The sequence below is a fragment of the Salmo trutta genome, chromosome 8, assembly GCF_901001165.1.
Source record: "Salmo trutta chromosome 8, fSalTru1.1, whole genome shotgun sequence".
NCBI classification, from domain to species: domain Eukaryota; kingdom Metazoa; phylum Chordata; class Actinopteri; order Salmoniformes; family Salmonidae; genus Salmo; species Salmo trutta.
The window spans coordinates 36,704,274-36,719,628 of record NC_042964.1 but is presented as its reverse complement, the minus strand read 5'-3'; the positions used below and the strand labels follow the sequence as shown (position 1 = coordinate 36,719,628).

At 45.7% G+C, this 15,355-nt stretch overlaps 1 protein-coding gene across 1 annotated transcript in view; it reads left to right on the top strand.

Annotated features, from left to right (window-relative positions):
* Positions 1-7,053: 7,053 nt before the first annotated feature.
* The window catches only part of stab2 (stabilin 2), a 35,071-nt gene continuing 26,769 nt past the window's right edge, over positions 7,054-15,355 (top strand). The window contains exons 1-11 of the mRNA XM_029761099.1: positions 7,054-7,297; positions 8,362-8,489; positions 8,746-8,864; positions 10,509-10,594; positions 10,729-10,795; positions 10,971-11,066; positions 11,254-11,376; positions 12,405-12,601; positions 12,798-12,928; positions 13,039-13,172; positions 13,321-13,400. Of these exons, the coding sequence (XP_029616959.1) occupies positions 7,211-7,297; positions 8,362-8,489; positions 8,746-8,864; positions 10,509-10,594; positions 10,729-10,795; positions 10,971-11,066; positions 11,254-11,376; positions 12,405-12,601; positions 12,798-12,928; positions 13,039-13,172; positions 13,321-13,400 (1,248 nt within the window). The 5' untranslated portion in view covers positions 7,054-7,210. The remainder of the gene's footprint in view (positions 7,298-8,361; positions 8,490-8,745; positions 8,865-10,508; positions 10,595-10,728; positions 10,796-10,970; positions 11,067-11,253; positions 11,377-12,404; positions 12,602-12,797; positions 12,929-13,038; positions 13,173-13,320; positions 13,401-15,355) is intronic.

Here is a 15,355-nt window from a genome sequence, read left to right as displayed (position 1 = left end):
TATTGTCCGGAGCAATTTACAGTAGTGAGTGCATACAATTTTGTACTGGTTCCTCATGGGAATCGAACCCACAATCCTGGTGTTGCAAGCACCATGCGGTACCAACTGAGCCCCATGGGACTGCTCACAGGTCTGTAATATCCTGCATAAAAGTTATGTTGAAAGTATTTTTCATGTATCTAATCTGTTTCTGAACCTCTAAATCCTAAATGTCTCCTTGTATGTCTATGCCTCAGTCAACATGACAATAGATTCATACTGTAGGTCAACACTCACTCCTTTCTCATATCTTGGCCATGCTCAACTTATTCTCTGTCCACAAGAACAAAATAAATCTTCACCTCTTACGCTTAACTCAATAAATATATCCTCTCCCCTATCCAATTTTTTTTTAATAAACACTTTCAATTAATCCAGACCACTCATGGAGAACTTCTTATGATACATCTGTAGTCTCCCTTGAAGCCTGTGGCCGACCGTAGTTTGACACATGTATGTGAGGAGGAACGTAGCACACGTTTGACTTCTAGTGAGTTTATTTAAACAGGACAGAGGGAAACACAAACTCGGCCTGGTAAGATGTCACTCTCACCAAACAAATGAAGACCAGGGGCGTATTCATTACGGCAATTCTGTTGCACAACGTTTTTTAAACGTAAGCAAACGGAACGAAACATGGAGGGGCCTACGTGAATTTGTCCAATAGAAACTCTAAACGGTTTTCGTAATGTATACGCCCAATGTTTCTACGATGGAGGTCTTTGCCACATAATCTGGAACCCATGTAAACACATTCGGAGGAACAGACAGTCTGTCAATGTAGATCTCTGTAACCCGCTACACATTGTGGCCTTGCGTGTCTGTTTATATACGATAGAATGAAACACAGTGTGAATATGGATGGATGCTGTTCTGGGTTGATTCAACAGGACATCCACAGCTGAAAACAATGCCTATTTCAGTAAGTCAACACCAGACAGGTTTTTCTCTGAGTGTTATTTCTTAGCCAATCACAGAGGGGGTGAGGATTTGCTTCAAAGGTGCTATGAGAGCCCCGACGGCATTGTAATATCTGCTGAATAAAACACATTGGGACCCAGTGAAAACCCAGTGACACTGACTTTTGTTTGAAGCTGCTGTGCTCCATCCATCCCCACAGAGTTGGACGCATTCATATGCGGACCATAAGTCATGTTTTGTCTCTGTTTGGATTTGACATATATTTCTTCATGTTTTCCATGGGAAGTACTTGTGCATCCAAGCATAAAAACATAGTAGACTGAGCCAAGTGTCATGTTCTTTTCAGACTGTGTCTTTCCTTGACTGTGTGTCCTCATGTGTCCGGAATCTCACAGTGCCGTCCATCGCAACCCCTGCCAGTCGGCATGGGTTCAAGCCTTAGGAGTTTGGCTGGACGGAGCATTCTTGGCGCCAGTGCCCTCTAACCCTAAGGCAGGCATCCAGAGCATACATCACTACACTTAAGATTCTCAACACAACACTCATTCTTCCCTCTCCTCGACTTTCGACTTGATTCCTCTTTCTGCCCAATGAGTGGTATCCCCACTCTCACTTTATTTCAATCTCTCTCTCTCTCTCTCTCTCTCTTTCTCTCTCTCTCTCTCTCTCTCTCTGACTTTCCTTCGCTATCTTTCCACTCTATCTCTGTATTTCTTCCAAATATATCTCCCTCACTATCTTTCTTATTATAATATGATCTGCAGTGGAGGCTGGTGGGAGGAGCTATAGGAGGACAGGCTCATTCAACTGTCTGGAATGGAGCAAATGGAATGGCGTCAAATATGTGGTTTCCATATGTTTGATACCATTCAATTACATTACAATGAGCCTCTCCTCCTATAGCTCTTTCCACCAGCCTCCAATGATGAGCAGTGCATTTATAGCCTATTGTTTCAACAGGTCCTTACAGCACTGCTCTCATTCTGTACTCTCTGCTGTCCTCTTGAGTTCAAATGCAGGCATTGCTTGATAATGTATACAAAGAGACAAACCTGCTAGAGAAAATGTATGAACATGCACCCAGATTTACCAGGGGCAATCCACTAAATCAAATAAGAAAACCTCTCTTTATAAACGTCGCTATGTTATCCATAAATCCCTAATCCTGTATTGGGGATGATAGATGCTCTTATTGGGATGACTAATCAGGAAGTAATCTCAGCAAATCTGGTGACAAAGGAGTAGGACAGAGCGTTTTCTTTAAGCCTTCAGAAGTACTTTTTAGCCAGATGACATACATGGATAAAAATGTTATGGGTTGAAGGGTTTGGAAGGAGGTTTAGGGTCACACAAGCTTACCATTTCCTGAAACGACTGGAAGCTTATCATTTGTTTGCTGTCAAATTTAATTAAAAGAGTGTCTGTAAAGGCTTATATGCACAGGATAGGTCCAAGACACATCAAGTAATAATACTGTAGAACTTTAAAACTATGTATGGCGTCCTCTGGCTTTAGTGTAGATCTGTTCCAGTGGAGATTGAACAATGGTTCTGTCCACGATGATAGGTACAGAAGTAGGATCCTAATTTGATCACCCTGTTGCAGGAGACCTTTCCTGCAATGGAGGACATTTTAAACATGTAGTGTAGTTGAGGTTTAAAAAGGCTTCTGAAGTATAATAATAATAATTTATTATTATTAATAATAATAATTTCCACGTAGAAATTTCAGACTTGATTTTCCCTGATGAAAAATGTATCAACCCCTACAAAAATGTCAGTTAATTATAATCCACATAATAATTCACATTTCCTGTTGCTGCAAGATTATTCCTGCTGTAGCAAACTGGCTCAAATGAAGATCATACATCTGTATTGGTGTTGGCCGAATGTTTCCACGACGTCTGTAGCCAATTACCATTGACCAGTGTCATCTGTATCGGCAAAGACACGGGGGACGTAGTGGCCACAGGACATGAGCTACAGAGCATAATCACGGATCTGAAGGAGACAGACAGAGAGGGAGAGAGATAGATAGAGAAGAGAGGGATGGGACTGTGGTTAAAGAGGAGGTGGTGAACTGCCATTTCAGAATTGAAGCTAAAATCTTCAAAGTAAAAATTGGTGGAAGTTCAAGCCTAGTATCCTTACCTTACCATGAATTTGCCAAGTACTTTACCAGTCTTATCCAAATGTACTATTTGCTGTACTTGGGTGGCCTCTTTGTGGGGAGAGTAACTGCACCTTAAAATACACCCTTTACCCTTCACACCCTCACCCCTAACCTATGACCCCTGACAAGGAAATTCTGTCCATCACCTGTGTTGGCCAGGAAGTAGGTAACAGGGTTGAATACGGGACTGGACTTGGCCAAGTAGGTGGGTAGTGCTTCCAGGAGAGAAGGGATGTGGAGAAGTAGGCCAGCCAGCAGAGGATAAAGGCCCCCATCATGGCTAGGATCTACCGCCCTGCTGCTCCACGCTACGGTTCAGCTGAGACAACACATACAAGTACAGTCAACGCATGCTGTACACGCTAGCACACCCACACCTAGTACCCTCCTCATGGTGCTGAGTACATTACTGTAGCAGTAGACTAGAACCACAGAAGGAAATAGGAAGCAGAGGACCATGCAGGGTACCACTTCATCATGAAGTGCTTTGAGAGACTAGTCAAGGATCATATCACCTCCACCCTACCTGACACCCTAGACCCACTCCAATTTGCATACCGCCCCAATAGGTCCACAGACGACGCAATCACACTGCACACTGCCCTAACCCATCTGGACAAGAGGAATACCTATGTAAGAATGCTGTTCATCGACTACAGCTCAGCATTTAACACCATAGTACCCTCCAAACTCGTCATCAAGCTCGAGACCCTGGGTCTCGACCCCGCCCTGTGCAACTGGGTCCTGGACTTCCTGACAGGCCGCCCCCAGTTGGTGAGGGTAGGTAACAACATCTCCACCCCGCTGATCCTCAACACTGGGGCCCCACAAGGGTGCATTCTCAGCCCTCTCCTGTACTCCCTGTTCACCCACGACTGCGTGGCCATGCACGCCTCCAACTCAATCATCAAGTTTGCAGACGACACTACAGTGGTAGGCTTGATTACCAACAACGACGATACGGCCTACAGGGAGGAGGTGAGGGCCCTCAGAGTGTGGTGTCAGGAAAATAACCTCATACTCAATGTCAACAAAACAAAGGAGATGACCTTGGACTTCAGGAAACAGCAGAGGGAGCACCCCCCTATCCACATCGACGGGACAGTAGTGGAGAGGGTGGAAAGTTCCTCGGCATACACATCACGGACAAACTGAAATGGTCCACCCACACAGACAGCGTGGTGAAGAAGTCGCAGCAGCGCCTCTTCAACCCCAGGAGGCTGAAGAAATTCTGCTTGTCACCAAAAACACTCACAAACTTTTACAGATGCACAATCGAGAGCATCCTGTCGGGCTGTATCACCGCCTGGTACGGCAACTACTCTGCCCATAACCGTAAGGCTCTCCAGAGGGTAGTGAGGTCTGCACAACGCCGGGGGCAAACTACCTGCCCTCCAGGACACCTACACCACCCGATGTCACAGGAAGGCCAAAAAGATCATCAAGGACAACAACCACCCCAGCCACTGCCTGTTCACCCCGCTATCATCCAGAAGGTGAGGTCAGTACAGGTACATTAAAACTGGGACCGAGAGACTGAAAAACAGCTGCTATCTCAAGGCTATCAGACTGTTAAACAGTCATCACTAACATTGAGTGGCTGCTGCCAACATACTGACTCAACTCTAGCCACTTTAATAATGGAAAAATTGATGTAATAAATGTATCACTAGCCACTTTAAACAATGCCACTTTATATAATGTTTACATACCCTACATTACTCATCTCATATGTATACACTGTACTCTATACCTTCTACTGCATCTTGCCTATGCCGTTCGGCCATCACTCATTCATATATTTTTATGTACATATTCTTATTCATTCCTTTACACTTGTGTGTATAAGGTAGTTGTTGTGAAATTGTTAGGTTAGATTACTTGTTAGATATTACTGCATGGTCGGAACTAGAAGCACAAGCATTTCGCTACACTTGCATTAACATCTGCTAACCATGTGTATGTGACAAATAAAATAAAATTTGATTTGATATGATTTGAAGTTGTCCCAGGTGGAACCCCAGCACAGTAGAGGGCCCATGGCAGGCAGGCCAGCCACACCACCCCCAGGCCCTGGATGCTTCTTCATCGGGTCATCTTCAAAGCAGCCATGGGCTTACACATGGCACAGTACCACTCATACACCAGCTGGGTGAGTGTCCACAGAGAAACCAGACCTTAAAGAGAGATTTAAATCTGGTGTTTAAAGGAGGTAATAAAATGTTATCAAAACATGTCAAACCAGAAAACAGTTGTACATCCCTTTAAAATATGTCTCAATCAATCTCTGTATTAGCTTCATTTAATTGAGGGACACTCATTACTAACAGGTCAAAAAACCTGAAAACAATTAACACCTAAAATAATGATCTAATCAGACAGCCAGTACAAATAGCATCAAAAACGACTCACCAATGTAACTGACTGCAAAGACTTAGAAGAGACAGAACCCCTAGTCGGTCACCGTAGCAACGATGGAGCCGTAGAGGACGAGGAGGAGGTCGGAGATGGCCAGGCGGAGGACGATGATGTTCATGGGGATCAACAGGAAGTGTGTGTTCCTCGTCAACACGACCGTGACCAGAAGGTTGTTGGAGACAGAGACGATGGTGATGAGGAGGAACATGAGGAAAGAGAGGACGCTGTAGCCCTCCTGAGGGAAGACTGTGGCCACTGCCAAGATGCTGGGCACTGTACCCTCTGCCAAAGCTGTGTCACCCTCTGCCAATGGTGTGCCATGGTCCAAACCCCAATCCAAGCCTAGATCAGCCAGGGCCGTGCTGTTGCTGTCCATCTCAACCACAACCACAACCGTAACCTCTGAGCTCCCTGCTCAAGATGTTCTGAGGATCTCCCTCTCCCCTCTCACCTGAGTGGCCCCTCTACTGAAATGGAATCACCCCATCATATTCTGGCACGATTAGCGTGATTCCGTACTTTGTGGAGAGGCTGGATCAGGGCTGAAGGTGACAGACGGTAATCCCTTCTTTTTTGGGCCATTTGCCAAATGAAGCTGATATGATAAATGGGATTAAACACGGTTGGTGTTGATTGGATTATATGAGTAGTCAACACTGTAACACTGTATGTTAGTTAATTAGATGTTTTGGTATTTGGAAGATTGCCTGTGTAGTATGTATCCATCTGTATCTTGATGCTTCAGCGTAAACAAAGGATGAACCCCACCCTCAACTCTGTCAAATCTCATTGCACTGCTTTGGTAACACTTATATGAGTGTGTGCGTGCACCTATGTGTGTGTATGTTAGGTCAGTAATGCCACTCAGCATAAAGCATGTCATCCTGACCTCTTCTGGGAAAACGCTGGGTCTGAAAGTCATGACGGGACAGAATGTTGTCAGGAAGAGTGCAGATGGGACAGGAGAGGGTGAATCTTATTTACAGTCCAGGATGTCCTGCCATTCTCCTTCTCTCCAACACCACTGTTTGAAGACAAGACCAGACCTAACCCCCCCTTCCAACTGCTGACAGATGCTGGAGTATAGACGGATGAAGGGGTTGTGTGTGTGTGTGCCGGGGGGGGGGGATTGTGTGTGTGTGTGCCGGGGGGGGGGGGGGGATTGTGTGTGTGTGTGCCGGGGGGGGGGGGATTGTGTGTGTCAGTGTGTGCGTCTGTGTGTCCGTCTGTATGTCTGTGCGTATGCGCGTGTAAGCGCCAGCGCGTGCGCGCGCATGTGTGTGTGTGTGTGTGTGTGTGTGTGTGCGTGCGTGCGTGTGTGTGTGCGTGTGTGTGTGCATGGACAGTATGCCCATGCATGTTTGTGTATGTGCACGTGTGTGGAGTGTATGAATGCAGGTGACCCTCTCTGCTACTACTGGCACAGGAAAGAGTGGAGTTGAGGGGAGGGGGAGAGAGGAGGGAGGTTGGTGAAAAGTCAGATGGGCTAAGTGAGCGGTCACAGTCCACTGACGTGCCTCAGAGAGGGAGGGCGAGAGAGAGCTAAAAAGAGTGACTCAAAGTGACAGGGAGCGGGTCAGAGAGGTAGAGGGAGGGAGACACAGGGGCACAGCGAGTGATACTGACAGAGAGAGAGAGAGAAGGAGAGAGATCCAGAGTTATGGCGCCTGTGACCGGACCACTGCTGCTCACGCTGCTACTTCTGGGGTACGACCGCTACACCGCCTCCGCTGCTGCTGCCGCCAAGGTGAGTCCCACTTTTACCGCACACACGTGAGTGTGTTCATCATTCGGACTCACTGTCACACCCTCATTGGTAGCTAGATGTATGGAAGGGCTGCCAAGAGTGGTCAGGGAGCTGTGGGCATTGGACACACAATACAAATCAAATCACATTTTATTGGTCACACACACGTATTTAGCAGATGTTAAGTGCGGGTGTAGCGAAATGCTTGTGTTCCTAGCTCCAACAGTGCAGTAGTATCTAACAATTCAGCTTGACTTGTTTTGTTGCTTACTGTTTTGTACATTTTAAAGTGTTGTTGTGTGGTTTGGGGATTTTGGATGGTGTACTGTATGATGACTTAGTGCTGTGTTTCAGGGGTTGGCTCTATGTGGTTTTGAAACATAACTAGCATGTTTGTGTTTGTCTTTGTCTGAGTTTTGTGGTTTCTCTGAGTAGCGCCCGGGTACTGTTGCATGCTGGGTAGATCAGATCAGATGATGCAGGTCCCAGCAGAAGTCATTAAACAATATCTTTCTGTTTACCCAACGTCTGTCCAACTCTGGTCAAAGTAAACAAATCCTCTCAAATACGCTTTGATGATGTCAAAACACTGTGTATACCCAGGAGTACACTACTGCCAAAAAACAAACTATTCATCATGCACAAACACAGTTGTCTCTGTTCGGGGATTGGGTGTTGGGTTATAAAGTGGTGGTTAATGTTATTCTAGTATGATGAAAGACAGGCAGGAAATAATAGTCGACCTCTCCACTGTTTTAAGAACTGTGGAAAATTCCATTGATTTGAGTGGATGAGAGGACTGGCGAGGGCTCTATAGGGCATTGGCTTCGACATTCAGTTGGGAACAGCTAAGAGATTCGGCCCTGGTACGCTCGTCAGGTCACTCTCAAACCGTGATGTGACTTTATGACTTCTGACACACAATGGGAAGTCAACAGAGATAAGAAAAGCGTGTCGGTACACTGTTGTGTGTGGTTATTTGGGGTGTTCCTCAGTCCACGATGACACACGGCACCAGGTCTGTGTGTCTTACAGTATCCGCTCTTCTCCCTCCACCACAACAGAACCGGTGTGACATGACAACCCTGGTGATGACCAAGACAGAGTGTCACTCCTGTAGCATCAGTTCCAACGTGGGCTGTCCAGCAGGCTTCAACAAGAAGATTCCCGGGAAGGGAAAGCCGGACTGCAAGTGAGTGGGCAAGGGGGTAAGGGTGGAAGAGGGGATATGGGGAGGAAATGAGGGTGGAAGAAGGATATGGGGGGAAGGGAGTGAGGGAGAAATAGAATAGATGGAGGAGCTATCTCTTAGTAGTATCTAAGTAATATCTCATGTCTCTGCTTAACATAAGACACAACCAGGTATGTTGTACAGAACGTTGTGACTACTGTGGCACTGTATCCTACAGCAGGTATCTCCCAGTAGTATGTCATCTCTCTCTCTGTAGGTACCGTGTGAGTTCCTTGCCCAGCCTGGTGCTGTCTATCAAGGGCTGTTCTCATGAGTGTTACAAGGAGGTGGTTGAGCCCAAGTGCTGTCCAGGGTACTGGGGACCAGACTGCATCGGTGAGTAAAACAACACACTGCATCCAATACTGTAATCAATCACTGCTGCTCATCGATGAGTCACCAAGCCGCATTGATGAGGAAAGCAACACGAGATGAAAAGACAAACCATTTTGGTGGTGGTGGCATCATTTCTGAAACGCTATTTAACCCCACATGCTCCCTTTTCAAAGGCTTGCTTTGAAACAGAGGGTTCTCGTATTTGCTCATGTTTTGGTGGTTCTGTAACACGGTAAGCTGTGGGGACTCTGAGGGAATGTTTTGATAGGAAGAGTTCAGAAGTGTACTTGGCTGCTACTGCCATTGAATCCCAGTGCTGAGTGCTGTGTGACAAAAAAACAGGAGGAAAGCGCTCGCATCCCTCCTCAGAGAGGAAGAGTGGCCTGTTTCGGAAAAAAAATTGTTACAGGGGAACAAATAGACAGAAGAGAAAGCTGTCCAAAGTAGGAAAGTGTGTCAGCAGTGTCCTGTGTGCACCGGCAGGCCAGGACAACCCACATTGTGGTATTGGGTGCAGGATGCAGGTTAGGCCTTTCGGCGCAGGGGACTCGCACACTTCCTTCCTCCCAATTAGGGCTCATCGTCAGCGGGCCCCTGTCTTCCAGGAATGTGCTGACACCCCGATAGCACTGAGTCCAGGCTTCCTCTCTCTAGCTCTTTTGTTCCTGTCATAGACCCTTCTTATCCCCCCTCCCACACTCTCTTGCACACACACAAAAACACTAACACACACATTCTATCTCCCTCTCTCTCTCTCTCTCTCTCTCTCTCTCTCTCGCTCCCTCTCTCTCTCTCTCTCTCTCTCTCTCTCTCTCTCTCTCTCTCTCCCTCTCCCCCTCCCTCCCTCCCTCCCTCCCTCCCTCCCTCCCTCCCTCCCTCCCTCTCAGTGATTGTGTTGTGAGGTTATAAAAGATGGGCAGTAGTAAGGACATTAACGGGGGCCATAGTTCTTCCTCTCTGTGTTGTTCTGTGACAGGATAACATGGACGTGTGAAGTATTCTCTGTCCTGGTGAGACTTGATGTATGTCGACTGCATTACTCTCCCCACATGTTGTGCAACAACGTTACATTTTAGGTACAAATTACCCACATTAGAAGGTTATCATTTATTAAAGTAAATATTGGGTAAACATTAAAGGATATTATTGCAATTGGGTGACCATTTCTGCTCAGAAATGGTGAGTGAGTGTGAATCTGCTGACAAGAACAACTACTTTCCTAGAGTCTGCTGATTGTAAGGAGACCCTTGGCAACCCCCTGTGCACGCTTGTGTTTACATTGTGTGTGTGCAGCTTACGGGAAGGAAGGGGATGAGTGATTATGGGTAATTCTGATAAGAGAGGCACACAGGAGAGAATGAGAAGGAAAGAGGAGCAGAGAGACGGAGGAGAGGAGGAGAGGAAGTGGAGAGGGGGCGAAGAGGTGAGGGGGTCTGTGTTTGCAGTGCAACACGTCTGCTTACTCAGATCCCTGGAGACACAGCTGTCATAGCATTACGTCCGGGCTATCGTCAAGTCACGTGCTCTCCTGGACATTGGAACCACACACACCATTCGGTTTCCAATCACTGTTTCACCGAGATTGGTTGTCCATCTCTCTGTTGATATGAGACTAATGCGAATGGTACTGTCTTCCTGTCCCAGAGTGCCCAGAGGACGCAGACAGGCCCTGCAGTAATAATGGACTGTGTTCTGAAGGCATGGGTGGCAACGGGACCTGCAGCTGTAAGGTACTGGATGATGACGCATAGACACACACACATATGCAAGTAAACACACGTGCACACGCGCGTGCACGCGAGCACACAGACACGCACACACGCACAGACAAAGAATGGTCCGTCACTGTGTTTGTCCTCCTCAGCCTGGCTTCGTGGGAACTGCGTGTGAAGACTGTGCAGATAATCTTTACGGCTCAACCTGTAGTTCTGGTAACCAACTCGGTCCCTTTCTTTAAGATTGCGACTCTTTATCTACCCCATTTTGTGACCGTCCCATGCACCTAGAGATACAGTCCACTTTGGTGCCATTTGTTGGTGATCCATTGCATTGTAATATGTACCTGTTTCTCTCTCTGTCCATCCCATCCATTTCCCGGTCCATCAGCCTGCACGTGTGGACATGGCCTGTGTAATGCTGGTATCCACGGTGACGGGATATGCACCTGCTTCTCTGGGTATAAAGGCCCAAAATGTGATCTGGGTAAGAGAACCAGTGTTGATGCATGCTTATGACATGTCTTATAATGTGTTAGAACTGTATCATAATGCGTTATTCCTGTCGGGTGCTAAAGCATTAACTCCCTGATCTATAACCTACCTGTATGTTTTCATCTAATGACAACTTGCTCATCACCTTAATAACAGCATGTATCTCTGTCATCTTTCAGAGCTGCCGGAGTGCTCTTCTCTGCTTTGTCCACAGAACACTCGCTGTATGCAGGGCTCACTTGATGGGTCGCTGCGTTGTCAATGTCTACCTGGCTACCGAACCTCTGGAGATCAATGCATATGTGAGTGACAGCAAAAATGTTCCTCATCAGTCTATATACAATACCCCATAATGACAAAGCCAAAAAGTTTTTTTTAATTTTTGAAAATGTATTAAAAATAAAAATAAAAATACCTTATTAACATAAGTATTCAGACCCTTTGCTATGAGACTCGAAATTGAGCTGAGATGCATCCTGTTTCCATTGATCATCCTTGAGATAAGTCCATCTGTGGTAAATTCAATTGATTGGACATGATTTGGAAAGGCACACACCTGTCTATATAAGGTCCCACAGTTGACAGTGCATGTCAGAGCAAAGACCAAGCCATGAGGTCAAAGGAATTGTCTGTAGAGCTCCGAGACAGGATTGTGTCGAGGCACAGATCTGGGGAAGGGTACCAAAACATTTCTGCAGCCTTGAAGGTCCCCAAGAACACAGTGTCCTCCGTCATTCATAAATGGAAGAAGTTCGAAACCACCAAGACTCTTCCTAGAGCTGGCCGTCCGGCCAAACTGAGCAATGGTCAGGGAAGTGACCAAGAACCTGTTGGCCACTCTGACGGAGCTCTAGAGTTCCTCTGTGGAGATGGGAGAACCTTCCAGAAGGACAACCATCTCTGCAGCACTCCTGAAAATAGCTGTGCAGTGACACTCCCCATCCAGCCTGACAGAGCTTGAGAGGATCTGCAGAGAAGAATTGGAGAACCTCTCCAAATACAGGTGTGCCAAGCTTGTAGTGTCAAACCCCAAAAGACTCGAGGCTGTAATCACTGCCAAAGGTGCTTCAACAAAATACTGAGTAAAGGGTCTGAATACTTATGTAAATGTGATATTTCAGTTTATGAATTTTTGATACATTTGCTAAAATGTCTAATAACCTGTTTTTACTCTGTCATTATGAATAGATTGATGAGGGGGAAAAAACAATTTAATCCATTTTAGAATAAGGCTGTCACATAACAGAATGTGGAAAAGGTCAATGGGTCTAAATACTTTCCGAATGGACTGTATATAATAGTTTCTAAGATGATTTGTCTCCTCTCACAGCCATAAACCCGTGCCTGCAGCAGGTGTGCCACATCCATGCCACCTGTGCCCATGTGGGGCCCAACAAGCACTTGTGTACATGTGCCCAGGGCTACACCGGGGATGGGCACGTGTGTGTTCCCATAGACCCCTGTCAAACACACCTGGGGGGCTGCTCTGCTGACTCTGCTCGCTGCGTGTACGATGGGCCAGGGAAGGTGTGTGTGTGTGTGTGTGTGCGTGCGTGCGTGTGCGTGTGTGTGTGTTTTTCTAACCGACAAATGAAACTAATTGATAATGCAAGTCAAATATAACATTTTATTGCTTCAATTGGTGATAATGTGCCATTCATTTGAGGGTGGACATGTGTTTGGTGAACCTCCCCCTGAGTGGTCTTTTTGGTTTCTCTCGTAGTCTCATTGTGAGTGTCAAGACGGGTTTGACCACCTGACAGGAGGGGTGAGCTGCAGCCTGAAGGATTTGTGCAGACCTAACTCCTGCAGCAAACACGCCAACTGTTCAACGGTGGAGCCAAACATAGTAGAGTCAGCGTGTTTCTGTTCTCTTTGACTTAGTGTGTTTAAAGATATCTGTGCAGTAAAACCATCCTTTTTTCAAAAGATCATCTTACCTTTGTACGTCTCTCTTACTCCAGGTGCACATGTCACGAGGGTTACCTGGGAAACGGCAAGATTTGCTATGGCAACATCATGCAGCGTCTGAACGATCTGAACTCAGAGCCCGGGGGCCAATGGACCGGTCAGCTCAGCAATGCCATCACACTCTTTGGTGCGTCTCATTGGTTAATCATCAGCCAATCAGTGACTCATTAAATTTGCAGAAAAGCACCTCTTTTGTCATGGGCCTTGGTTTATATAGTCTCTCTCTTTCGCTCTCTATCTCTCTTTTCCTCCTCCTCCTCCTCCTCCTGCTCCAGGTGCCATTACTTGGCCCCTGAGCAACTTTGGCCCCTTTACCGTCTTCGTCCCAATTAACAAGGGCTTCAAAGGAACTCCGGTAACATACACACTAGACACCTAGATAACTGTAGCTATATGGATACACATAGACACCTAGAGAACTGTAGCTATGTTGATACACAGTAGACACCTAGAGAACTGTAGCTATACTGATACACAGTAGACACCTACAGAACTGTAGCTATGTTGATACACAGTAGACACCTAGAGAACTGTAGCTATATGATACACACTAGACACCTAGAGAACTGTAGCTATACTGATACACAGTAGACACCTAGAGAACTGTAGCTATATTGATACACAGTAGACACCTAGAGAACTGTAGCTATGTTGATACACAGTAGACACCTAGAGAATTGTAGCTATACTGATACACAGTAGACACCTAGAGAACTGTAGCTATACTGATACACAGTAGACACCTAGAGAACTGTAGCTATATTGATACACAGTAGACACCTAGAGGCACTGTAGCTATATGATACACAGTAGACACCTAGAGGCACTATAGCTATATTGATACACAGTAGACACCTAGAGGCACTGTAGCTATATGATACACAGTAGACACCTAGAGGCACTATAGCTATATGATACACAGTAGACACCTAGAGGCACGATAGCTATATGATACACAGTAGACACCTAGAGGCACGATAGCTATATGATACACACTAGAAACCTAGAGAACTGTAGCTATATTGATACACAGTAGACACCTAGAGGCACTGTAGCTATATTGATACACACTAGACACCTAGAGGCACTGTAGCTATATTGATACACAGTAGACACCTAGAGGCACTGTAGCTATATTGATACACACTAGACACCTAGAGGCACTGTAGCTATATGATACACAATATACATCTAGAGACACTGTAGCTATATGATACACAGTAGACACCTAGAGGCACTGTAGCTATATGATACACAATAGACATCTAGAGACACTGTAGCTATATGATACACACTAGACACCTAGAGGTACTGTAGCTATATGATACACAATAGACACCTAGAGGCACTGTAGCTATATTGATACACAGTAGACACCTAGAGGTACTGTAGCTATATTGATACACACTAGACACCTAGAGGCACTGTAGCTATATGATACACAATATACATCTAGAGACACTGCAGCTATATGATACACAGTAGACACCTAGAGGCACTGTAGCTATATGATACACAGTAGACACCTAGAGGCACTATAGCTATATGATACACAGTAGACACCTAGAGGCACGATAGCTATATGATACACAGTAGACACCTAGAGGCACGATAGCTATATGATACACACTAGAAACCTAGAGAACTGTAGCTATATTGATACACAGTAGACACCTAGAGGCACTGTAGCTATATTGATACACACTAGACACCTAGAGGCACTGTAGCTATATTGATACACAGTAGACACCTAGAGGCACTGTAGCTATATTGATACACACTAGACACCTAGAGGCACTGTAGCTATATGATACACAATATACATCTAGAGACACTGTAGCTATATGATACACAGTAGACACCTAGAGGCACTGTAGCTATATGATACACAATAGACATCTAGAGACACTGTAGCTATATGATACACACTAGACACCTAGAGGTACTGTAGCTATATGATACACAATAGACACCTAGAGGCACTGTAGCTATATTGATACACAGTAGACACCTAGAGGTACTGTAGCTATATTGATACACACTAGACACCTAGAGGCACTGTAGCTATATGATACACAATATACATCTAGAGACACTGTAGCTATATGATACACAGTAGACACCTAGAGGCACTGTAGCTATATGATACACAATAGACATCTAGAGACACTGTAGCTATATGATACACACTAGACACCTAGAGGCACTGTAGCTATATTGATACACAGTAGACACCTAGAGGCACTGTAGCTATATTGATACACACTAGACACCTAGAGGCATCGTAGCTACATTGATACACACTAGACA